Here is a 25,458-nt window from a genome sequence, read left to right as displayed (position 1 = left end):
CTTTCAATAAATCATTGTGAAATGAGTACTTCATCAAACTTGGAACTCTCACCGTTGTGCAGCGGAATCAATAATACTCCATAACATTGATTACCGCTTGAAATATGTTACGTGTTTCTGGTGATCATGATCAGTAATCACAAACATCTGATTAAGAAACCTGCACGCGCTTAAATACGCGGAGGTAATATGAATGGGCAAGAGAAATGAGTCAATGACCCTAACAATTTGCACTTTTTACGTAATAAAATGGACTAGGTAAAGAGTAACAGAACTGCGTAATTTTACGTTAAAAATATGGATTAATTTTTTATAGATTAATAGCGTATATATTATTATTTTAAAATAAATAATAATTATATAAATTTAAATTTTAAAATTTAACTTTTATACATATATTATAAATGTAACGGTGATATCACGCAAACTTACAACTTATATAAAATTTACTCTAAAAATATCATTAATTATCATTCTTTTTTCCATTGTGACCATGGCAGGGTTAACTGGGCTAGTTCTGACCGCAAGTGTCAATCGTTAATGCATTCTTGTGTATTTTTTTTTTTTTGGCAAATAAAGATGTATTAAAATAAAGTCAAGTCAACAATGCATTCTTGTCTATATAAAATAGTGTAAACATTTTCCATTCAGCCAATTAACTGACAGATGTTGTGTAAAAACATATAAAATTTGTCTAGTCATCCGTTGCAGATTAATATAATTATTTAGTAGTCTTTGAACAAATTTCTTTCCAATCCGCAAACTTTGAATCTAACTAATTTACTAGTTCTTCTATTTAAACCCCCAAAAAAAAAAAAAGATGAGTACGTTGCTTGGATAAATTACCCGCACAATCAACTATCAAGTCCACGATTTGCCATTAAAACAGTTTAGCACTTTTGTATGGTCTGATTTATCAGAGAGATAGTTGTGAAACCATAAACTTGTGAAACTTTTGATGACCAATTGGTTGCTTTCAAAATGTTTTTGAGGACTAAAATATGATATCTTGAAAAGTTTAAGCAATACATCTCATTTTAGCAATGTCCTCGTTCCACTTGCAAGTCGAGGAGTGTTCTCTCTCTCTCTCTAAAAAAATTTAAAAAAAAGAAGAATATAATACTCCTACTGATTATCCTATCTGAGACAAATTTGACCTCAATCATATATTTTGTCAGACCAGTTAATGACTATTTAATGCGTTTACTCGTTAATTCAGCCGTATCTTACAAGGATATACCAATAGAACGTAAGTTAATTGATAATAAATAATTCTAAATAATGTTTTTGAACAAACTGGATGAATTGTTCCTGATTAGACCATGTGCTGCCCCTTTGATTGAGGGTGCTTACTCTAGTCCGGGCTCATTTTTAAATGGGCAAATTATTCAATTGGCCCTTGAACTCTTTGTCTAAGTAAAAATAAGTCTCTCATCTATTTTTTGCTGACTTTAAGCTCTCGAACTTGTAAAATTGGGTATCCGTAACCCTTTTAGCCAGTTTCTCCGGTTTTGCAACCGGAAGGGGAATTCACACGAATGGCAGTATGCTTTTAAGAAGGGCATTTTTGTCCGCATATTCTAAGCAAAAAAGGAACAACTCCTCTCTCTTCCCTCCATGGACTACTCCTACACCTACGACGACCTCATCTTCCTCCTCTACTTCATTGACTTCTCCACCGATGTCGTCTCCCTCTCCTCTCCTCTCTCCTGCAACCTCTCCCTCACCCTCCCATTCGTTTCCTCCCCATGGACACCATCTCCAAGTCCTCCATGGCTTCAGCCATGGCCTCCCTCGGCGAAGTCACAGTGAAGCCCTCCATCTCTGAGATCAAAATCTCCTCGCTCAGCTTCGCCCTCAGCAGCCCATACAGCAGGCACGCGAAGTCACAGTGAAGCCCCTCGTCCCGCGAGATCAGCTCGTTGGAGAAGGTCAAGCCCGGCATCAGCCCCCAATTCTTCACCCAGAATATGGCGCAAAAGCTCCCTGAGAAGAATATCCCCTCCACGCAGGCGAAGGCCACCAGGCGCTCCGCGAAGGACTCAGAGTCGTCGATCCAGTGGAGGGCCCACTTGGTGCCATCAGGTTTTCGTCTAGTCTGCACGAGCTGAAGAATGAGAGGTCGGCGAGTACAAATATCCGAACCTCTGGGCAAGAAATCTCTTCTGACTAGTGCCTCCAGAACATTCGATTTTCCACTGCTCTGGCTTCCGACGACCGCCACTTGCAGCAATTCAATTGTAGACTGACTGGAGAGCTATGCGAATATGTCTTGGAGCTTGTTGACGATCGGAATGACCGAGCTCCCCAACGGCACAACACTACTATTGGATTGACTGGCCAGAGACGGAGAAGCAACGGTGTCGTTTACTGGTTCACTGTCGTCGGCTGAGAATTGAGACCAATCAAATCAACTGTGCATTAGCTACCGTGTTCTACTGTGTGTGGAAGAGATCGAAAGAGGGGAGTACTGAAACCCTAGCGTCGCGTGAGTTTTGAATCTTTTGACAAAAATGCCATTTTTCAAAGCATACTGCCATTCGTGTGAATTCCCCTTCCGGTTGCAAAATCGGAGAAACTGGCTAAAAGGGTCACGGATACCCAATTTTACAAGTTCGAGGGCTTAAAGTCAGCAAAAAATAGATAAGGGGCTTATTTTTACTTAGACAAAGAGTTCAAGGGCCAATTGGATAATTTGCCCTTTTAAAATCTTACATCCAACTCCATTTGGGACCCTACAGAATGGAATACCATATCCTCTTTTTTTTTTCTTTTTTTTGAAAGGGGAATACCATGTCCTTAAAACATATATTAACGTTAAGACCAGACCAATATACCTTCCCTAGCTGTAAGTATGCCTTCCCTAGCTATAAGTAGTGTAATTAAGGTTGGAAGCGAACAATGAAAATCATATTCAGCAGTATGATCAAAGAGTTTTATTTTTTTTAATAACCGTCCAATGGAAACTTGCTAAAATACCTAAGTCACATTTAACCTATCTTGTTATTGTACATATTAACAATTATTACTCTTTTTTTTTTTTTTTTTTGTAAGTGGAGGGTCTCAAATTTAAAACTTTTCATTTATACTTTCTCGCTCCGTTCTACCTAACCCATCATACCCGCAACAATTATTACTTTAAATTTATAAACTTTCCCGGTCCATCTTTACATTTTCAAAAGGGAATTAAATAAATAGTCCGATTCATATTTATCTCTAAAATAATAAAATCTAACCCGTACTATATTTATTTTTTCTCCTAAAAATATGAACAACGTTTTAAACGATTTTTCCTTTCCGATATACTTACACTTGAACTATTACATCTGACCAAAAATGAGTAGATAAAATTGGTTGTGCATCTTGCTAGAAAAAAAAAAATAAAAATCTAACCATACAAGGCTTCGTAATGATGCCCCTCCTACATCAGTCCACATCGTCTATAAATCAGTCTGGCCTGTAATATCAGATGAAGACTCCTTGTATTTTTCCAAAAAAGAAAAAGTCAATGCACTCCCCTGTGGGTGGGCTATGGACCTATGGCTATAAAAATTCCGAAATGGAGTCATGGGTGGACCGGTCCAGCCAAAGCATCTGCAATGAATAAAAGGCACGTACAACGCCAGGTGTCATAAACTTTTGCACTAGCGAGCCGTTACAACCAAAAAATCCTTAATCACAAACAAGGGAAAACAATTAGAAGTGATATTCCTAAATTGGACTTGATATTGACGGATGCAATGAAACCAAGAAATGAATACGTTTCAAATTCATCTCCGCCTCTAAATTGTGGACACTCAACCATTCTGAAAAGCCGCTTCACCTAGAAGTTTAAAATTATTCTTTTAAAATAACAAAATAAGCCTTCATATATCTGTCACTCGAAAGTTTTTCAGTGCAACATATAAAACTTTTTAAATTCTAAACTTCAAATTTTGGGTTAGAGAATATCCACAATGGCATATCAGTGTAGTGGACCCCCTTCGAGTTCAATATGCTTCCTTTTTTTTTTTTTTTTTTTTTTTAAATCTCACTCTTACTCTTCGTTAGAGAAAAAAAAGCAATTGTAGCAATGCACAAGAAAAAATTTGTTTTTGGCTAAAAAAACAAAAAATCCTTTTTAGTCCATTCAAATACATAAATTTTTAATTCTAATACATAAATTTTTTAACATAAATTTGTTTTTAATTCTGCTGAGATTCTGTTCGTCAATTAGTCCATTCAAATACATAAATTTTTTAACACTATCAGTGCATACACGATTACAATTAAATGGATGACATGTAAAATTAAAATTTTGTACATATATTATATATCTAACAATAATAGTGTATATAAGATTAATCTACATATTAAACCGAGTACCGTACCCTCTCGAACGGAAATATAAAGCTTGCTCGTTTACTACTAATCCTCTCATTTCGTACTACTAATTCTTAGCGAACAAGTACACGATACACGCGACACAGTCTCTTGAGCCAGTCAATGGACGCGTATGAGAGATGAGAAAAGTTCCCCGAGTACCCAGTCCAGGAATTCTCGCAGGTAAAATGACCAAGAAACCCATAGAAAATTGATCAAGAAGCAATCAATCCGTGGACAGTTTGGTCAACAGCAAAAACAAAATGCTCTCCTCATTCGAAAATATAAATGCAGAGCAGTGGGGTAGAAGACAAGAGAAACGGCTTCCTTGAAATCTTTACAACTGCCACCACCTATTAAACAGCAAGGCACGGCCAACCCATCTCTAACGACAATTCATACTTCTTTCCGGTTTGGTCCCTTGGTTCCAATTTCCTTTTCCAATCCCATTTCGTGTTTGATTTTCTTTTGCTTCAAAAATTCTTTTATTTTATTTGATTGGTATCGTCTATAGGAGATTAAAAAGAATACCACCTTGTATTTTCCGAAAAAGAAAATATTTAGGGGGTCTGAGAAAATTTAGGGTGTGGGCGCTGAAGCTAAACTAAATATCTATTTACTTGGGGTGGGGAGATCTCATTGGTGTTGTGGGATTTTTGGGGGCTTGATCTGTGAACCCCAAGAGCCAAATTTTCTGTGATAGATATTAATTTTGCCAAAAATAGTAGTAGATACTATATCGTATTTATATTGAAGGAGAGGGAAGTGGAGAAATATGTGGAGTTTATCCAAAATTTGGGAAAAAGTTTGTAAGGTGGCGGAAGGGGGATCTCATTATTGTTCCAAGAAGAGCGATGATAACTGCGGTGGTGCCAGTGACGAGGTAAAGTCTTTATTTTTATTTTATTTTATTTATTTTTTTTACAATTTTTTTCTGTTAACCCTTTTCGTTTTATGGACTGATTGATGTTCCGATCCATGGCTACTTCTTCAGTTTTTTTGCTGTTTTTTCGGTCCTTTTTTTTGTTGGCATTGTTGGTTCTGCTTCTGGGCTGTTCATGAATTTTTGCGTCTGGGTTTTTTTCCTTTTAATGACTTATCCTTTTTTCTTTGGGTGTGAGAAAATTGGAAGGGGATACTAAAAATTCAATTTTTTTTTTGTGTCTCTTAGAAAAAAGCATAAATTTTCTTTCTAACAATCCCTTTTAAGGTAACTGTTTTATTTCATGTTTATTTTATATCCTCCACTGTAGGAGTTAAAATCTGAGATTCAATTCTTTGTTCACTCTTTGAATCCTTTTGGCTAGCAAAGGCCCCTTCCTTTCGTCATTTCTTAGGTCTATCGGAAGCGGGGGCTTCCTGGAACTGTTGATTAAATGACTGTATGCTTCTTCCTTATTTTGTTAAATGAATGATCTGCTAAATGAAAGTTTGGGGGTTTTTTGGTTAATTGAAATTGGCATCTTCTTATACAGACCCAAAGATAATATCATGTTTTTTATTTTATTTTATTTATGGAGCCTCCTTCACTCTCCACAACCTTTGCCATGGGGAGGCTATCCAGCTTTATTCTAAAAATTCGATTTTGAAATTTCCATGCTCATTTTCTGCATTTTGTACTTTTTTTTTTATTTTTAATTTTTGATTACGGAGCATCAAGTTCTGCAGGAAACTTGTTTTGCTGTTTGTTCTCGAGTAATTGTTAGGTCATCCTCAGCCATTGAGGCTCTTTTTATATGTTGATGATTTCATGTGATATGATTCATTTTCTGCTTTAGGAACTTGGATATATTTCTGAAGGTTTTATTTTGTCAGAATCTAAAATATCGCCTATTGGTTTCTTGCAGGACTCTGGTCGGGCTTTGAGCATGACAAGACTAAAATGTATCTTGCGTGGGCTGGATTTGAAGACCTATATCTTTCTATTAATTTTAGTCCCGACATGCGTCTTTTTTATATATGTACATGGTCAGAAGATCACATACTTTCTACGGCCATTGTGGGAAAAACCTCCTCAACCTTTCCATGAAATCCCTCATTATTACCACGAAAATGTATCGATGGAGAATCTATGTAGACTTCATGGTTGGGGAATCCGAGAGTACCCAAGGCGTGTCTTTGATGCAGTTCTGTTCAGTAATGAGATTGATCTCCTAACTGTTCGATGGAAGGAACTTTACCCTTATGTAACAGAATTTGTCCTGCTTGAGTCGAATTCAACGTTCACGGGATTACCAAAGCCTTTGGTCTTTAATAGTAATCGTGAGCAGTTTAAGTTTGTTGAATCACGATTGACTTATGGGCAAATTCCAGGGAGATTTAGAAAAGGAGAAAATCCATTTATTGAAGAGGCATATCAGCGACTGGCATTAGATTATCTTCTCAAAAAGGCTGGTATTCAGGATGATGACTTGTTAATAATGTCAGATGTTGATGAGATACCAAGCAGACACACCATCAATCTTTTGAGATGGTGCGATGACATACCTCAAGTCCTTCACCTTCGACTGAAAAATTATCTGTACTCATTTGAGTTTTTTGTGGATAACAATAGCTGGAGAGCTTCAATCCATAGATACCAATTTGGAAAGACAAGGTATGCGCATTATCGCCAAGCTGAAGTAATCCTGGCTGATGCTGGTTGGCACTGCAGCTTTTGCTTCCGCCATATAAGCGAGTTCATATTCAAGATGAAGGCTTATAGCCACTTTGACAGGGTGAGATTCTCGCATTTTCTTAACCCTAAAAGAGTGCAGAGAGTTATCTGCAAAGGGGCTGACCTATTTGACATGCTTCCTGAAGAGTACACATTCAAGGAAATTATAGGGAAGATGGGACCTATACCCCATTCTTACTCAGCTGTCCATTTGCCGGCTTATCTTTTGGAGAGTGCTGACAAGTACAGATTTCTTTTGCCTGGGAATTGCATGAGGGAAAGTGGCTGATTTGAATGGATGACTTGAATGTCATTCCTGTAAAGGGTTTTTGGATGCAGCTAGGTGGCACCTCATGGATAGTTTTATTTGACAATTCATGATTGGGAGTGTGTCACTGTTGGGATCATGCTACCATGCCGAGCAATTTGCATCATTCTTTAGAAATGTTTGAGAGAGTCGATGAATGCTTGGATTCCTAGGAGAAACTTTGTATATAACTTTTTTTGAAATCAGTTTTCATGGAGAATGGACTCATCTGTTTTACAATGTTGGGAATGTGGTGTGATGGAGAGCGGCCTTTTAGCGTGAGGCTCATGTATCACTTTTGTACTGATATGGTATAACCCCATAATATGTGCCCAGAAGATGTATGGTTTCTGGGCTTTCCTGATGTTAGGAAATTTTGATTGCAGACTAATTTATTCATATATTTTTCTACTATATGCGTTTTTAGCTTTCTAATATCTACTATCAGATTCTTAATGATAGCAATATATGCAGTCAGAATTTCTTTCATCTCTTGTAGGACCTGCTCACTCTTCTTGCAATTGGTATAAAGTGGGTTGTTTGGTCGGATGTTCGTTATTTTACTGCTAAAAGGTCATCTTAGGGACGCGATTGGGTTTGAGAAATTTGTACATGGTTGAGCTATCCTGTTTGTGCTACTAGGTAAAGCCTCGAAAGTATGTCATTCTTCAACTACTGCATATCGACCATTTGGAGGTTGAAGTTAGGATTGGTGATTAATTGTGGTTCCAAGTACTGTTTCCTAGTCCTATAATACAAGGATATGAAAAAGATCATTACAGCGAGTTAATCAAAAGCCAGGACTGTGATGCTTGTGTCTTCTATATTATAGCGAGGAATGGTTTAAATTTCTGTGGAAGAGTCCAGAATTAAAGCATCTGATGCCCTGCATTATACTACTATGTTGTTTATGCGTTAAAAGGTTGGCTGGCATGTCTTGGCATCTCTCAACAGAATCATTGGCTGCCAGAAACGTGCATCTCCATCATTATGATACTTGAGTCTTATATGCTAGGCTCGGAAATTATAATTATACGAGTGCATACACATACATCTGCAGAGCATGATTTCCCCCGAAAGGATTTCTGGGCGTGGCATAATAATGGCTTGAGCTGGTATTATCTGTTTTCTAATGCAACTGACTTATTTGTTATGGCGAAAATTTCAAATAAAGTATGGATTCTCTACTAAAAATCAACATCAAGCTGTAACTATTTTCTCTTTACCAAGCATGGTTCAAAGACTCGGCCGAGTCATTACTGTGATGGGGTTTTCCGTTTTGACACCGGGACAGGATGATTACGAGATAATGAATCATCAAAAACTCGATCGAGATGTCCTCGAGACTGATAGAAACGGCCGAGTCACTCGAGTTATCTTGAGTCAACTCGAATTTTTATTATTTTTGCTAATTTTTTATTATTTTTGTTTATCATATTTTTTTTTACAATTTTTAGAATATTAAATATTTCAAAAATTTGTGTCTTGCCGAGAACCGCGACCGATATGGAACAGTCTGGGCCACGATCACGACCGCGACCGTGGCTTTGAGCCATGTTACCAAGTTGACTTGCCATTTTAATAATCACCTAAAGCTCTCGTTTGCACTCTGCTTACTTCAAGGGCAACTGGTTATCCTATCTATTTGTGCTAAACAAATTCACAGACTCGAGGTCATAGGGGCCATGAATTTAGATATACAGACTCAGTCTATCAGAAGTCTACTCATTTATTAGGCTCTATAGATTTGAACTCTCAAGTACATAGTAAATTGTGGGGGTGGTGGTGGAAGTAGTCTAAGTCCACAATGTAGATTCCAGAGAGGTAGAGAATAATCCATCTGTTTTTTTTTTTTTTGTCAATTATTGTTTCCTATGAAATTCCATGCGGCTTACATGGTGCCTATTCTGAGATAAGTGGCCGTGAACCGTTGCAGTGTCCTATATTGATTTGAAACATCATGTTACCACCAAATCCTCAAAAGTAAATTATAGACTACTTAGTATAAAATCACGGGCAACCAACCCCTGCTACGTTGCTCGATGTCTGAATGATCCTTCCCTTTTCCTTTCTTTAGGGAGGCGGATACTGCTGTCTTTGCCTCTAATGGAGCTACAAAGGTGCTTTCCTTTTTGTTTCTTTTCTTGGCTTGGGGTGAACAGGGGCGCATGGAATTACGAATTCAGCCCCCACCCCCACCAGCCACACCCGCAATAGCCGGGGAAATCCTGATTTTGCATCCAATAATTGCCATATACTACCGTTGACCAAATTGACTCTTTTTTTTTTTTTTTTCTGAAAGGATAGAAATTTATTAATAAGAAGGATAACTATATATAACTTGAGCAAAAGGCTCAAAGTGAGCTTTACAGTCGTGTGCTATGACGCGGAGGAATCCAGCTTTCCTCATCTTGTATTAAGCCGGAGGCATATTTGCTAATCATTCTACACTTTGCACTACTATCATTTGAGGACAAAATAAATGAGCATTTCAAAAATAACAGTCTTAAACTGTGGATATCTTCTAGTTGAGCAAAAAGTCTAACATCCTTAGTTTTCTTGGTAGTCAACAGATCTAGTAGCTTCTGTGAAGAGATTTCCAGCTTCACTTGTTGCCAATGCTGCTGCTCCAGTGCTTTACTGAGTGCTAATTTGAGAGCTTGTGCACAGTCCAGCATAGCTTCCCTGGATGTTCATTTTATAAAGGCTTTGCTCTATCTGAAGCAACCTTTTTAAATAATGCCGGGGGTATCATCTATCTACCTAGTACCTAGTACCTACTACAATGTGTATCAGTTTGCCGCATATGTATCAACTTAACACACAAATAAAACTACTTAATCCAGCGTAAGCACTATGGTGTATTAGGCTTGAATATCAGTTTGATCTTCATATTTGGACATTAATTGTCTGAAATTAGAAACTGAATATATATGGAGAATGAAAGGCGAAGAAGCAATGAAATGTACAGAAATACAAATACACAAAAGGACAAGGTAAGTCGAGCCAAGGCAAACTTGGCAAGGTTTTTAGGGGTTGTGTATTCTATCATCCAATTAGTGCCTCAAAATGAGAGGTAAACATACATTAGCCAAACTTTTCTTCTTTTACGTACCCGCAATCCAGGCAATTGTGCTCTACATCTGAAAGATTTCTGTGATGTCAACGATTATAGAATACTTTACTTACGTAGCTCATTGTGGTGTGGATTATACAATACCACAAAGTAACATCAATATCACTCATAGCTTCATCTTCAGGGAGACCGTGAAAAGGAGCCCGAGTGCGGCAGGATCATAGAAAAAAATTAAAACAGCGCAGGATTTGAACCTTGACAGCGGAAAAAAACCTAACCAGTAGACCAATCGCAATAGTTAAATTCCTTTTCAACTTGGACAATAAGGATTGTGAAACTATATGCCAGATTTAATAAAGTTTTCCGAGATTATATTCTTTTCTTTTCTTTTTTCTTTCTGAAATGACTAAAGGTTAAGCAAATAATTTAAAAAAATTAAAGGCAAATTTTCACGGGGACGGGACAAAAGCAAATTCAATTCGTCCACAGAAGTTGGGAATAAAGACGTCGAACATCTTTAAACGCGCACAATCGTATTATTGCGAAATCACCGTCAAAGGTGCTGGACAGCAACACACGTACACTTGCCAAATAGAATTGGATGCCTTTCTTATCTAATTAGAATCTGGGATTTTAACCCATAAATAGCAGCAGCACACGCCACAGGCACTCAAAATTAAAAATGGTGCTCCAATCTCAACCATATCCCCAAGTCGGTTATGCATACACATATGGAGATGAGCACTACAAGAACGGTTATCAGCACCAGGACGATTATTACTCGAAGCATGGCTATGCACAGCAACAGGATTACTGCTCCGAGAATGCCTATTACAACAGTGGTTCAAGCATGCAGCAGGTGAAGCCTTATCCCAATATCGCCACGCCTCATCACCATGAGGTTGGCTATCAGGGCTATGGGCAGCAGCACAGCATTAATGGTGATGGGTATGGGAATCACCACAAGTACAATGACTACAACAGCCATGGCTATGATAAGCACTCAACGGGCAAGCATCACATGACTGATGGCTTGTATGGCAAACTCCACGGCTACGATCATCATGACAATCATGGTTATCCTGCAGGGTATCCAAATGGACCTAGCAACACTTATGAAACAGTGAGCTCCAGCTACTATGCTGAGGGTCGTGTTCGTCACCCAACATCTTGTCAGCACCTGAACCAACAAAACTGGCCCTCCAATGCTGCTCAGTGGATTGCCAAGTCTCTGGACGACTAAATTAGGGGAATCGTCCTTAACTGTATCATCCCTGGATATGCATATTATACGGGCTTTGTTCAATCTGAAGGAGCCTTTGAAATAACACCTCGGATCATCTATCTATCTGCTACAAAATGTATCCATTTGCTCAATATGTATTGACATACAAATAAAACTACTAAATTCAGCCTAAGTAAAAGGGATATCATATATGTCAGTCGACATTTACGACTCAAAATTCAAGCTTTCGCCAAATTCGAAGGAAAAGAGAATGTCAATGACAAGCAAAAGAAGGGGGAAAAAAACCCTTTCTCTTTTTTGTCGGGGGCTGGGGTTTTTTTAAGGGCAAAATACACTTTATCCCCTGTAATTTAGCGATTTTTCACATAATCTCGTATAGTTTCAAAACCTATATATAACTTCACTCGTAGTTTGGATTAAAGTATCAAAGTGATGGAAATGATCATTTTTAATGGAACTCATGAAAATGTCAAAATTACTTTTGTTTAAAAATTAAAATAGTTGAAGTAATCAAAATATATAAATATAATATGTATGACATTCTAACCTCATATGATTTTATGTTTTACCATATAATCCCCCTCCTTATAATTTCAAAATATATACATAATCCCTCGTGTTTAATAAATAATTTTTAACTTTATATAGGAATACTTTTGACATTTTAGTTGACTCCATTATAGAATGCAAATTCTATCATTTTAACATTTAATCCAAAACATGAGAGAGTTATGGATAACTTTTAAAATTATATGAAAAAGCGCTAAAATCACGGAGGGGTAAAGTGTATTTTGCCCTTATATTTTTATGGAATGATGCTGCATCCCAAGAATAGCCACAGAGTGAAGGAGCTAAAATTACATGAACATGTTCAACAATGAAAGAAAGTAAGGGTGGAATTGGAAACGTGTTGCTTGGGTAATCTAGAATCGTGTTTGTATGGAATTGGAAACACGGAATAATTGTAATGGATACATTAAATTGCTTGGAATTATGATTATGAGAAAGTGGGAAAATAGGTTCATAATTTCTATTTTTCGTTGATGTTAATTTTAAAAGTTTTGTGCCAAGCCGTTAAAAAGAAAAAATCAGTTTATGGCGAATTTCAGTTTTCTGCCCTTACGTTTGATCGTGGTCTCAATGTTGCCCCTCGTGTTTTACCGAGAATAATTTGGTCCTCCATATTCTGGTTTCTTTGATTTTATCCCTCAAATTTAAACTTTACTTATTAGCAGATTTGTTATATTCTCCCTTTAAAAATCTTGGCCAAATCTTAATGCAGAAGATCTACTGATCAACGGAAACCCCTTTGCTTCCTCAGCCTTCCAGCAGGAGTTTGTGTCAAACTTCGATAGCGCGCACTTTCAACGGCCGGTGCTTCCCCCGGCCTCTTTGGGTTGTCATCACGCGATCGATGTTATATTCTTTTTTGTCTTGATATTTCAAGTTGCATGTGGCAGACTTGTATCCACTTCTAGAATTCGAGTGTCAAAAGTTTCAACTTATGCTTTAGAAGATTCATCAGAGGCACCTATGACGTACCCCTTTCTCCCTGAGCAGCTTCATTAATATTCTTGCATATTTACTTGTAACTAGATCGTGAAATATGCCTAACGGGGGTGCTAAAATGCGTGGCAAACCAAAAGGGCATCAGATTCTACCTTATCTTAATTTCCAGCACTTTGCTATATAAAATCAATGCATCCGCAACCCTTATTATGCATCTACTGAAAGCTCTAATTCTTGGTTATTGAAGTGCCTAGACATCAAGACGCGCTAACAAATGAAGGGAACAAGCTGTCCATGGTGGTCTGCCAAGGGTCGCGATCAACGCGATCCCAATCCCACTGTTGCCAGCCAAGTTCATAAGCTTCCAGATGCTCCTCCGTATGCTAGTGTTCAGCTGACCTCCCATGGACTTGAGGCAGTCAGGTCTGAAAGTGAAAAGTTGGGAACCATGGATTCCTGGAGAGCCCCTGAGTCGGAGCGCACCAGCTCTGGTAATGGATCCCGCGGTGAAAAAGATGCCTGGTCTGCTTATGGTCCCTATGGCAGAGGGTACACCAGAGATGGCAATAACAAAGTTTACGATGAAGGCGTAAATGAGGAAGCCGAGGAATTCATTGAAGCGGAGCACCAAAAGCTTAAATTCCTGAAATGGGTGTCCTCGAATTCCATCAGTTACTGAAATCATTATTAGCAGTATAATTACTTGCCTTCCTCAGCAGCTCACTGGGAGAAGAAGAAGCTAAATAAAGAAATCGATGAATGTCCTGCTTTCCTCTTTACTGATCTGTCTAGTTAATAGTGCGTGGTAAACATTACTCTTTCAAGTTTGCCACATCCTGATAGAATTACTGTTCAGTAGCGTAAATTCCATTTGTGCTTTGGTTGCGCTACTGTGATTGTGAGCTATCATAATAAACGTCTTGTATCGATTTTTATTGGTTTCATTGTCTATTTTCTCGTTAAATGAAACTGCTGTTTTTCAGTTGAGCAGGTAATAAAACTTGTGTTAAGTAATACAAAGCATTACACAATTGTGATGCAAAAGAACAAGTCAGTCGTGTATGGGCAACCATAAATTGGCTTCTGGAAGAAATTCTCTTCTGTTAGAGCAATGATATAACAGAAAAGAAATACTACAAACCACGAGTAGGCAACAGATCTTGATGAATCTTCCAAAAATCTTGAAAAAAGAAAAGAGGAAGAACTCAAAAAAGGATGAAGATAACGAAATTGTGGGCCAAAAAGCAATTGATTGTATCCTGTCATATATTCTTGTTGCTAAATGCTCATACCCCAGCCACTTATAATATCGAGCGACAAAGAGGACAAGAAGTAGCTGATTGTCAAACCACTTCTGCAAACAACCCTTGTGGAAGAAGTCCTTGCAGGACAACTTTCTCTCCACCTCATTAGCTTCAAACCCACACAGACAAACACCGCACTCCATCGAAGTCTACATGTTTCCACCACTGATGATGCCAGCACTGTTGTCGGTTCTGGCAACATTTTTGCACCTGTTTCTGCATAGAGATCCATGGCGGGTAATGGAAACTCTTCCTGCTCTTCTCGAACCCTCAAACCTTTCATGAGATGAATCTTCCTCTGAACCTAAAGTAGCACCAGCTACTACTTCTAGTAGAGATCTAACCATATTCTTGAATAACAGCATGGACTCAACTGTGTTAATCAGTAGCAATGATATCGTGCCTTGAGCCGGACAAGGGAAGTTACAACACACCCCCATAGATGTTCCCCTTTTTTATTTCCTTAAATTATGATGATTTCAAACAACTAGTTGAAACGGAAAATCAAATTCAAAGATGGCAGCAGAGATTGTTGAAGGCAAAGAAAGCAAGCAATTTGTTCAGCACCGTACAACATTAATTAACTAGTAGTCGATGGCATTCAAGAATCCCACCTTCGGACGAGTTATATCTATGTACCGATCGAGACTCGGTGCTCTTTTGCTTGCAGTTGGAATCAGGAACTCAGGAAGTGGAAGTCAGAGGAGACCACCACGTATCCTGGACCCTTTTGCTCTTCTAATAATATGCTTACATATGGCACTTTCAGTGCCAGGACCTTAAAATTAATTGCAGAAAGTTCTTGATTTCAGTACCCAGCGAATGGTATAGTAGCATCAATGACAGTTGGCGAATAAGGCATAGCAATACAAGAAGAAGTAGAGTGTTAATGAATTCAGTTGTTTGACTTGTTGCTTTAGTGCCGAGATTTTGTGAAATTGGAAGGATCAATTCCTTTATCCTTGTAGTATGCTTTCTCCGCATTCTCCATCCTTCTCGAGAACATGGACCATTCTCTTTGACACCTCTCTCGTACCTTGTACCATCAAAAACAGCCATGTATTAGCATTCATTCACGGGACTTAGGAGTTGAAAACAACACTACAAACAAATCCTAGAATGCAATTTCTTTTTTTAAGTTTTGCCTTTGGAATCTTACCCCTCTCCAAGCAGCTTGGCCATTCTCAGACTCACCCTAAAAAACACAGACGGGAGAAAGATATATTTATTCCATGTTTACATGGTGAACAAGTCGAATCAAATAGAGGTGATTGCAAACAATATATATACATATATATATACACATACCTGGTTCCCTAGTGAAGGAACGGATTGGTGAACAATCCACTGAGCATCAACAATTCCAATTTTCTCATGAGCAGGCTGCAAAAAAGCGTAACAATGTACTTTCATTGTAGCGAAGGCAATGTAGCTCCATAGTAAAATAACAAGCAGGATTGTCAACAAAGTTGTAACTGAAAAGTGAAAAGCACCACTAACCTCGACACATTTTTGGACCCCAAAATCAATGCCCCAACCATGGACCAGGTCATTCTGAAATTCCCGCACAGCGGAAAGATGGTATAATATGCAGTCAGCAAAAGCAGAGATGCTAAGGACTTTGTCTGCTCCAATATCCAGGAGAAAGTATTACAGAAACCTAAGGACTTGAAGCTCCAAAATGATCGTATACCTGAATCATATGCCACACGCAGCGCCATGCGTCTCGAGTAAAGACGGGAGCCATGATTTCCACAAATCTGCAAACATGTCATCTTCTCTAAGCACATAATTCTAATGTCAGCTCAAAAAGGGAAGTGCAATCCATAAGAAAAACAGAAGCACTGATTCATACGCTGCACACGGAGGGAGATGGGGATCAGAGCACCATCCCGGTCTCTCCGTTGTTTCTCTGATCAAAGGACAAGAACAATTAGGTGGGAGATCATGACAACAGTAATATAACATTCAGATAATAAAAAAACATTGGCATTTTCAGCATTACTTTTTGACGAATTGGACTGGACAACAGGGAGATAAACGAAAAAAAAAATCCAATTCTTACTTGTGCACTTCGCGATCTTCTCTTCTCTTTGTCAGCTGCCAAGTTAAAACTCCAGTAGGCTCCAAAGCGGGCTGCGAAATTTCCAATCCATGCTTCTTAACAAGTTTTATATATCTGGAAACAGCTCATCATATCAATTATCGGGACTACTATCCACTGACTAGGATTTCGCGCAACAATTACATACTTACTCTTCGGCATTGAAATGTTCAACTCCAAGGTCCTCATCCCATATAAATATGTATTCATAGGGTGCAACAATACTGGGGTGCAAAAATCTTTTGGCATACCACCTTGTACGAAGTTGAAGTTTAAGAGATGAGCCAATTATAGAAAACCAAACAGAGGTACATGAAAAATTATTTGCTAGAAGCTGCTAATATGTCAATCATTTTCTACCATTTTGTCTGTTTAGGAACACTGACATGGATAGCCCGCTTAGACCACTCAAACTCATCCCATTCACTTGTTTTGCCATCATAATGGAACAGAAGTACAGTAAAGTTATCTGAAAACTGTAGGGAAAGATACGATTAGAAAGGAAAACATTTCTGAGACAGGGGGCATATGGAGGCTGGGGAAGCAGAAAGATGTACACACCTTTTTCACAGCTGCATCAATATTATTCTTCTGATCATAGCCGACAGTGAAGCTCACCAGATATTTCGGTATGTGGGTTAGGTCCTATAATCACAAATTCATTCGCAGATTAAATGTGGATAAAGACTCTAGTGTGTTTGTCTTTCTACTACTGATAAACTCTTTAAGATGCTTTTCTTTAACTATAAACATGGCGAAATGATGAATTGAAAGATTTCTTAGCAGAAAACGTTCATGCATGTTTACGTGTTTATCATTTTCATGTGCTAAAGGGAAAAGGCCACATAACAAAGCATGAAGTCTTCTGACAAAGCAGTTCTAGGGAGCTGGAAAGTGAATGGGGTACCGTACTCTACATTTTCTTACCCAAATATGTCATCACTCGTACTCAAAACACAATTGGTACGATAGTAAACAGCACAGGTACGAAATTATGAATAGGATTTGCATTAAAGCACTTACTTCACTAGGTTTGCCGGATAACCTACGAGGAAAGAAGTCTGACTCAATGGCGAGAATGCCTGGAGGTAATGTTTCTGCACCTTTTGGATTTGAGGGGACCCACATCTGAACCAGATAATCGGGGAAGGAGTCGTCAAAAACTAAACTAAAGTGTTCAGTTGTAGTCTTAAGATGTCCATTTGCAAAAATCGCTCACCCATGTCAAGTAGAGAGTATGAATTGTCCAATCACATATTCAAATGCAGGAGCTATCAATGAATTTCCAGCAAGAGCAACAACAAATGAAACAGGAATTTTGAAGTCTTGTAAATCACCGGTTATTATTTTGAAGTTGAACTGAGGACTTGAAGATTATGTATCAAGTACTTGGAGCAGGCAATGAAAATGCGTTTTTAGTGCTATGGCACAAAATATAGGCTACCACAGTGTCATTCCCAATTTGTTCCGCAAACATACAGGGAATCATTAACAATTTGAGAATGGAAGAGGAGCAAAATTATTTTTCGTTAGCCAAATCCTCAAGATAACTACTATGCAATGGAGCAAGAAAAAAAAAATTACTGTGGGAATTGCTAGGCATCTAATGCCAAACTTTTATGGCTTTATAATCATGCTGGGAATTAGAAGATTAGTAGTACTTACCTTTTGTAGATCACTCATGTTTTGACTTCTACGTGAATTGTTTTCACTCTCAATGAGGGGAGACAAAGCATCTCCACAGATTTGGCTAGAATTACTTCTAATTTTGTTCCCAACATCTGAAAATTCGCAAATAAGGCTGGATGTGATATTTAGCTGCCAATTGCAACAATAACCATTTGTCAATCTTAATTGGTAAATTGCACCAGGCCATAACTATCAAGAAATCAACCAAAGCAAGCAAGCAAGCTGTTACTAGAAATGCAGGCTAGGATACTATAGAAGGGGGAGGGGAAGATAAAGATAGAAATACTCTGAACCTTGGTAAATGAAAGTTTTGGGAGTGAGACTCCAATTAAGAACCCAAAAACCGATCCAACAAATACGGCAACTAGAATTATCATGGTTTCATTTGGCCTTCTGACAATCAAACTGGAATGTAAAGAAATAGTCAAATAGTTATTGAAGAAAAGGCCTGGTTTAGTCTCAAGTTTTGGCAAGTAACTCGGTCCAACTAATGAGTAACTGCACAAAATACAGACCTGCGTCCAGAATTTCCCATCTTACACATAAAAAATTGAATTGGCTGGGATAATTGCCAAAAACAGCTTGTTGCGGCAGTCTCTGCTTGTGGCAAATAAGCACCAGAACCTATCAGAAGCAAGTTATAGTAGATAACAGAATTAGAGGACTTGAAAGGAGGAAAGAATGCTGAGATCTCCACAGTCGCTTCAAAAGAAAACAGAATCTATCTCCAGAAATCTCGTCAGAACTGAAACTGAGATGTCAAAAAGAAAACAATCTCAACATCTCAAAGCCAACAATATGAAAAAGAGCTCAAGCTTTTCTATAAAGATCACTTACTGAATTGTCTTGTTCATTTATACCAATAAGCCCAGAAAAGTGCTAGTATATACTGAAGCTAAGTAGAAAAGATTACTAATAAAAACCAGTAAAGGCTGAACCCACGAGTTTCCACACTCTTTAACACCCTCCACAAGCAACTCATCAGTTACTAATGAAGCAAGCAATCAGATCATGTGCTATCTTTGACAATCACGGCAAGAATTCATCGATCCAAACAAAGACTACTTTTTTAAGCACAATTAGTTTCTATTCACAACTTGATACCTACAAAGACAAGCCACCCGGTAGCTAGCAAGCTTCGTTTGACTCTACTCCACATTCAAACCGTCCATATGACATACCGCTCAGGTTCAGACCCTTGAATTTTAAAGTTTCATAAGGGAGAAAACTTATAAGAAACATTCTGTCTTGCTTAGTTTAAAGGTAAAGCAGGACTTAGATGAGAGCGGAATGCCTTTATCTCCACCTGAAGGCAGTTCAAACCAGTAAAAGGAAAAAAAATTCTAGCCTAATTATACTACTAGCTATTTCCTCTGTTGCTCTGAATATTTAAGCAGACAAAATAAACTTTCGTTCATCCTTCCATCCATTGGCAGAAAAAGCAAGCTCAACAACGACAAAAAATCATAAATTTAACGCATTCATACGAGTGTCATGGAATATCAACGAGTATAAACATGAAAATTATGCATAGAAAAACAGAGAGTTTAAACGAAGGATACTTAAAAGTCACAAGGAAATCCCAGAGAGATCAAAAGTATGAGTGATGTGAACCCGGGATCCCAGTCACAGTTTCAAGAATAAAACGCGGCTTGTCCAGAACCAACACTGTGGAATCTGTATGGGGAAAAAAAAATCGTCAAGCAACAAATGGGAAAGACTAAGAAAAACTTGAACTCTAGACTAAAAGCTGAGATAATTCAGGATAAGGAGCAAAAGGTTACACAGGCCGTTTGGTTCATTCGGGAATCCAATCGCCATTCGCCAAGGTAATCATAATAAGTCCTCCCCTTCCTCTGCATGTTTGGCTCTGGAATTGGAATGAGCTTCGTTCTTCATTTTTTTTCCGTTTCTGAAATATGTTGGATCAATTCTGCTCCACTCCCCCAACTATACGGGTGTCACTTATTTCGATACTCATTCCTGAATCCCATGCTCCTAACCGAAACTCTTCTTAAACTAGGCGAACTAGAGAGAACCGGGATTCAAACTCCCATTCTATCAGTCACAAGCATTTACGAGTAGTTTATTTTCTGTTGAGTTAACACGCGTGTTCAGGAAACTTATTTCCGTTTCTTGTTTCTTTTCTCAGGTTTATGATAGTTGGAGGCAATTAGCTCTCCAGATTGCTTCAAAACATGAAATTGAAGGGTTAAGATCATCAATAGACCAGACCAAGAATGCGTTGTCTTGACTGTAAAAGTTCTTCAGTTTACCGACTAATGTGCGTATGAGATTTGGCATTCTTTCTCTGTGGAATCTCACATGATAGAGCCAATGACAGGACTTTGAGTATTTGACACCCAAATAACGTAAAAGGAACGATGAACAAAGAGAGAGAAGTTACATCTTGGCAAGGTCAATACTGGAGAGTATGATATACGGCATGAATTTCAAAAGCCTCCATTTTAGCAAGTGACCAAAATACAAGATGCTAGATATATTTTGATATTAAGATCTTGACTAAGGATCAGTTTCCATCCGGCTGAGAAATAGGGCCTATTTAAGCTGTACACGTATCATGTTTCACCATGTCATGTTGTATGTTTCCTCTTACAGTAGTCCATGCATTTGCATAATTTGTAGAATTCACGAATAACAACTGTCTTTTATACTTGAATTTTCCCGTTTGATGACATGCACATTTCTACAGAAAAAAAAAAAAGAAGAAGAAGAAAGAAAGACAGAGAGAGAAAGAGAAAGAGCATATTTGAGTGGATCCCTACAAAATTTCATTATAAAGAATTATAACTACAACTAGATACGTATAAAAAAAAATATGTAGAACTTTTCCTCTCAAAAAATTGGATGGTATTCTTTGTACAAGTTAATTGTGTCATCCTCTAATGAGATGTGAAATTGGAAGGATCAATTCCCTTTCCCAGGTAGTAAGCTTTCTCTGCATTTGACATCCTATTTTGAAACATTGCCCATTCTTTTCTACACCTCTCTCGTACCCCTTGCCACGGAGCTTTGCCATTCTCTGATTGACCCTGGCAAAAGGGATTTAAAAGGAAAACAGTTAGTCCAGGACACACGTTGATGCAGTCGCATCTTTATGTAAAGGACTGCCAAAGAAGCTTATTGCACAACCTGGCTCCCAAGTGAAGGAATAGACTGATGAACGATCCACTGAGCGTCCACAACACCAATTTTCTCATGGGCGGGCTAAAAAAGGAAAAGAAATTATTTTCAACTTTTCTAAGAAGTTAGCTCCAGAATGGTCCACAATCAGAACAAGTAAAAGATCCGGCACAAACCTCAACACATTTTTGGAGGGCAAAGTCAAGGCCCCAACCATGGACCAGGTCATTCTGCAATATACCAACATCAAGACGATAAGTTATGCGGTCACCAGTGCTAAGCAGTATAGTAAAAGGACGTTTCAAAAAACAACTACAGAATCTGGACTGCATGCTCCATCATGATAATTAAAATACCTGAATCATATGCCACACACAGCGCCATGCATCCCGAGAAAAAACGGGAGCCATGATCTCCACAAATCTGTAGACAGAAGAGGATAAATATGTCCTATTATCCAGTTGCATAAACTTCAAACTAAGGTGAGCTTCAAACCAACGTGAGAAGAGAGTGATTATGAGTACAAAGGAATAAAATACATACGCTGCACAGGGAGGGCGATGGGGATCACTGCACCAGCCTGGTCTCTCTGTTGTTTCTCTGGATCAAGGACAAGGCTTATAGATTAGAAAAATTGATGAATGTATATCCTTTAGATGATTAAAAAACATCAGCATTATCCTAAACAAGGACCCGACAGAAAGATAAATGTGGCTGTTCCGCTCTTACTTGTGCACTTCTTCATCACCTCTTCTCTTTGTCATCTGCCATGTTAAGCCTTTATTACTAGGGCCCAAACCAGGCTGGGAAATTTCCAAACCATGCTTCTTAACAAGTTTTATGTATCTGGGAAAGAGCTCATGTGTAAGTGGGCAAGCATGTAAACTTTTACTACCACTTTGACTAAGAATTGTGGAACCAGATACTCACTGTTCAGCATCAAAATGTTCAACTCCGAGGTCCTCATCCCATATAAATATGTAATCATATGGTGCAACAATGCTTGGATGCAAAAATCTTTTTGCATACCACCTTGTTTGAGATTGACGTTTAGGATGTTAGCCTAATATAGAGAAACCATATAGAAGTATATAAAAAGAATTTGCAAGTGCTTCATTCGTCGACCATTTCTTACCATTTTGTCTGTTTATGAACACTGACATGAATGGCCTGCTTAGACCACTCAAACTCATCCCATTCACTTGTCTTGCCATCATAATGGAACAAAAGGATGGTAAAGTTCTCTGAGAACTGTCAGAAAGAACACAATTAGAGAGAGAGAGAGAGAGAGAGCCACAGAGGCAGAGGGTAGTGATTAAAGAGAAATGTTTACACACCTTTTTCACAGCTGCGTTAATGTTGTTCTTCTGGTTTACGCCAACAGTGAAGGTGACCAGATATTTTGGTTTGTGAGTCAGGTCCTATGAGTACAAATGTGCTTAGATGTCAGATTAATATCACAGAATTTCAGATATTCTAAGATTCCAGACATTTCTATGCCTAAACAGGATTTACATTTGAAAACTTACTTCGCTTGGTTTGCCCCATAACCTGCGAGGAAAGAAGTCTGACTCATTTGCAATAATGCGTGGTGGTAATCTTTCTGCACCTCTTGGATTTGAGGGGACCCAAATCTGAATCAGAAGACAGGAGGTAGTTAAAGCATGAATGTCATACGGCAATATAAAAGAATCACGTTCAAAAATCTGCCTTCACACGTTACATAGATGGAGATCAATGAAGTAGGTAGATTAGGCTCTCCAAGTACATATTCAGATGCATAAGCTTTACATGCTTATCTAGCAAAGGGTGTTATCAAGCAACATCATTAAAATTACGATCGCAGGCTTCAGAATTTGTATACAGCCAATGTGATATTTGAGCTTGAACTTCATTTTGTTAGGCTTGTTAATCATGCTAAGATTAGGAAGACAAGTAGTACCTTTAATAGATCAGTCATGTTTGGGCTTTGAAGGGAGTTATTTCTGCTCCCAATCAGCGAAGGCAGAGCATCTCGGATATTTCGGCTAGAGTTACTACTAAATTTGTGCCCAACTTTGGAAAAATCACAAATAAGACTGGATGTGATATTTAGCTGCCAATAGCAACAATGAACATTTATCAAGTACAATTGCTGAATGAACATGGATTCAAAACTAAACAGAAAACACCTAACGAGAAAAGCCCCAAAAGAGCTGAAGATGAGGGGAGTGGGGAGAGAAAGGGAACTGAAAATAATAGATTAAGGTAGAAACAGTCTGTACCTTGGTTAATGAAAGTGATGGGAAAGAGAATCCAACTAAGAATCCAAAAAGGGATCCAATGAATACAGCAACAAAAATCTTCATAGTTTCATTTGGTTTCTTGGGAAGCACACTGCAAGAAGCAACAAACTGTAAATTACCTGGCTTGGTTCCGTTCCACGCCAGTGGAAAAGGCCTTAGTTTAGTGCAACTACAAAGTAACTCAGCAAAATAAAAACCTGCGTCCAAAGTTTCCCTTTATATATAGAGATTCTGAATTCATGGTCACATGGAAAACTTAGTTAGCTGCCCTAATTCCCTAAAAAGATTTCAGCAATCACTCTGCAGCAGGAAGTGAAGTATACTTAGGGTGATTAAGCAAAACCTGAAATCATCAGAAGCAGGTTACAGTAGATTATGGAGTTTGAGGAGTAGGAGGAAGGAAAGAAAGGTAAAACCTGCAAATGGTGCAAAAGAAAAAAATAAATTGAAAAGAAAAAGTATCTGGTTGCATAATCCACGTATCATTGCAGATTAAGTTCACTATTTCCAGTATAATTAAATTTCTAGGCAACTCTCCCACATAATCACATGTAATAGTGCCCTCTTCATTTTTTGTACCAGTAAACCTAGAAAATACTCTATCAATTCTGAAGCTATTTGAATTTTACTAACAAAACCAGAAAAGCTTAAATCCAAAAGTTCACAGCAACCATTAATATCAGTGCTGAACCCCTCGGAGTTTCTACACTCAATACCCTCTACAAGTAACTAATCACGCAACCAATTAGAACATGTGCTAACATTGACTATCACGTCAATATTACAGTCATACACAAAGACTACAGGTTTTAGGCGCAATGTAACTCAATTCAACAACTCGATGCCTACAAGAACAAGCCACCATCATTAGCTTCACTGACCCAACTTTATATTCAATATCTCCCCAAAAGTATTCTCCCCCCCTCCCCTCCCCCCCGCCCTCGCCTCCGGTTTGAAGTCAAAAAAACGACTGTTGCAAATGGAGCAAGAATTCTCTTTGCCTGCACATAAAGTCAGCTCAAACCAAACGGCTAGCCCAAGAATTCTTACAATTTTACTTCGTATTCCTCTTTGTTTTCATCGACGTGCACGCAAATTAATCAACTTGCATTCATACTTTCGTACTAGAGCACCAAAAGCATACCGTTTTTGACATCAAAGATCACATTTTTAACGTATCAACATAATTTTTGTAACAATTAAACATGCTCAGGCACGTCAAGTATGCATGGTAAAAGGAAGAATGGGTTAAAAGGGTAGCCAAAACTAGCAAGAAAAACCCAGAAAAAGATCATATAAAGCTGAAGAAAATCAAGCAGGGGATCACGAGAAAATACTTACCGGCCAACTGAAAGTTTTGAGGGAAGAAACGTGGGCTCTCCTGACCAGCACAAATTGTGTTAGGAAGGATGAGGAATGAAGAATTTGAAACTGAAGAAGAAACAAAAATTCGAGTTGAGGAAGAAACAAATTGGTCAGCTTTTATGGAGGTCGCGTGGAACAGAAAGAGAGAGGGAAAAGGAAGAGAGTTAAAAGAATTAATGTTGGGTATTCCATACTATGTAGTAGTAATTGTTTTTATGAATTTGTTTACTAGTCCCACTGGATTTTGGGTTTAATGAATTTTCCTCAATAATAATTAGTAGTAGTCAACAACAACCATTTTTAGCTTGATACCTACCTGTTGAGGGGCTTGGAAAACTTAAAAAATACGTAAACAAACAAAAAAAATACTCATAAACAACAGAAAAAGGGGAGGCATTAAAGTTTGGTTTT

At 38.2% G+C, this 25,458-nt stretch overlaps 4 protein-coding genes across 8 annotated transcripts; 2 read left to right on the top strand and 2 right to left on the bottom strand.

Annotated features, from left to right (window-relative positions):
* Positions 1-1,723: 1,723 nt before the first annotated feature.
* LOC113752744 (ribonucleoside-diphosphate reductase small chain C-like) lies at positions 1,724-2,540 on the bottom strand. Its single transcript, XM_027296814.1, has 2 exons — positions 2,535-2,540; positions 1,724-2,257 (listed from the first exon to the last, which is right to left on the bottom strand). The coding sequence occupies exons 1-2, from the start codon at positions 2,538-2,540 to the stop codon at positions 1,724-1,726; spliced, it is 540 nt and encodes a 179-aa protein (XP_027152615.1).
* A 2,148-nt stretch (positions 2,541-4,688) lies between these two features.
* On the top strand, positions 4,689-7,739 carry LOC113751799 (beta-1,4-mannosyl-glycoprotein 4-beta-N-acetylglucosaminyltransferase). The gene is made up of 2 exons (XM_027295942.1): positions 4,689-5,245; positions 6,210-7,739. Exons 1-2 carry the CDS (start codon positions 5,138-5,140, stop codon positions 7,305-7,307), a joined length of 1,206 nt encoding a protein of 401 aa, XP_027151743.1. The 5' UTR covers positions 4,689-5,137; the 3' UTR covers positions 7,308-7,739.
* Positions 7,740-11,083: 3,344 nt separating this feature from the next.
* Positions 11,084-11,644, top strand: LOC113752742 (staphylococcal secretory antigen ssaA2-like). Its single transcript, XM_027296813.1, has one exon. The coding sequence runs from the start codon at positions 11,084-11,086 to the stop codon at positions 11,642-11,644; it is 561 nt and encodes a 186-aa protein (XP_027152614.1).
* Positions 11,645-14,248: 2,604 nt separating this feature from the next.
* On the bottom strand, positions 14,249-25,195 carry LOC113753818. 5 transcript variants are annotated; one of them, XM_027298070.1, is made up of 16 exons: positions 20,038-20,368; positions 19,816-19,930; positions 18,769-18,877; positions 18,547-18,658; positions 18,230-18,382; positions 17,588-17,692; positions 17,126-17,209; positions 16,925-17,040; positions 16,717-16,818; positions 16,526-16,639; positions 16,316-16,372; positions 16,154-16,220; positions 15,961-16,014; positions 15,769-15,843; positions 15,620-15,655; positions 14,249-15,496 (listed from the first exon to the last, which is right to left on the bottom strand). In XM_027298070.1, the coding sequence occupies exons 3-16, from the start codon at positions 18,795-18,797 to the stop codon at positions 15,377-15,379; spliced, it is 1,224 nt and encodes a 407-aa protein (XP_027153871.1). In that variant the 5' UTR covers positions 18,798-18,877; positions 19,816-19,930; positions 20,038-20,368; the 3' UTR covers positions 14,249-15,376. The 5 variants fall into 5 exon arrangements, with proteins under 5 accessions (XP_027153871.1, XP_027153867.1, XP_027153868.1 ...); XM_027298066.1 differs by lacking the exons at positions 16,154-16,220; positions 16,316-16,372; positions 16,526-16,639; ... (7 more) ...; positions 19,816-19,930; positions 20,038-20,368 and adding exons at positions 21,754-21,820; positions 21,941-21,997; positions 22,127-22,243; ... (6 more) ...; positions 23,880-24,098; positions 25,024-25,195 and having other exon boundaries at positions 14,251-15,496; XM_027298067.1 differs by lacking the exons at positions 16,154-16,220; positions 16,316-16,372; positions 16,526-16,639; ... (7 more) ...; positions 19,816-19,930; positions 20,038-20,368 and adding exons at positions 21,754-21,820; positions 21,941-21,997; positions 22,127-22,243; ... (6 more) ...; positions 23,880-24,025; positions 25,024-25,195 and having other exon boundaries at positions 14,251-15,496.
* Between the last annotated feature and the right edge of the window lie 263 nt (positions 25,196-25,458).

This window comes from Coffea eugenioides, chromosome 11, assembly GCF_003713205.1.
Source record: "Coffea eugenioides isolate CCC68of chromosome 11, Ceug_1.0, whole genome shotgun sequence".
NCBI classification, from domain to species: domain Eukaryota; kingdom Viridiplantae; phylum Streptophyta; class Magnoliopsida; order Gentianales; family Rubiaceae; genus Coffea; species Coffea eugenioides.
The sequence above is the reverse complement of the archived record's forward strand: the minus strand, read 5'-3'. Positions and strand labels throughout refer to the sequence as shown.

What these genes read in the sequence shown, in the direction of transcription:
- LOC113751799 (XM_027295942.1), top strand. Translation starts at nt 5,138, where the DNA reads ATGTGGAGTTTATCCAAAATTTGGGAAAAAGTTTGTAAGGTGGCGGAA. An exon ending in GCGGTGGTGCCAGTGACGAG is followed by an intron (nt 5,246 to 6,209) that starts GTAAAGTCTTTA and finishes GGTTTCTTGCAG; the next exon opens with GACTCTGGTCGGGCTTTGAG.
- LOC113752742 (XM_027296813.1), top strand. Translation starts at nt 11,084, where the DNA reads ATGGTGCTCCAATCTCAACCATATCCCCAAGTCGGTTATGCATACACA.
- LOC113753818 (XM_027298066.1), bottom strand. Translation starts at nt 23,923, where the DNA reads ATGAATTCAGAATCTCTATATATAAAGGGAAACTTTGGACGCAG. An exon ending in ACATGACTGATCTATTAAAG is followed by an intron (nt 23,032 to 23,339) that starts GTACTACTTGTC and finishes CTTCTGATTCAG; the next exon opens with ATTTGGGTCCCCTCAAATCC. An exon ending in GTTCATAAACAGACAAAATG is followed by an intron (nt 22,430 to 22,532) that starts GTAAGAAATGGT and finishes ATCTCAAACAAG; the next exon opens with GTGGTATGCAAAAAGATTTT.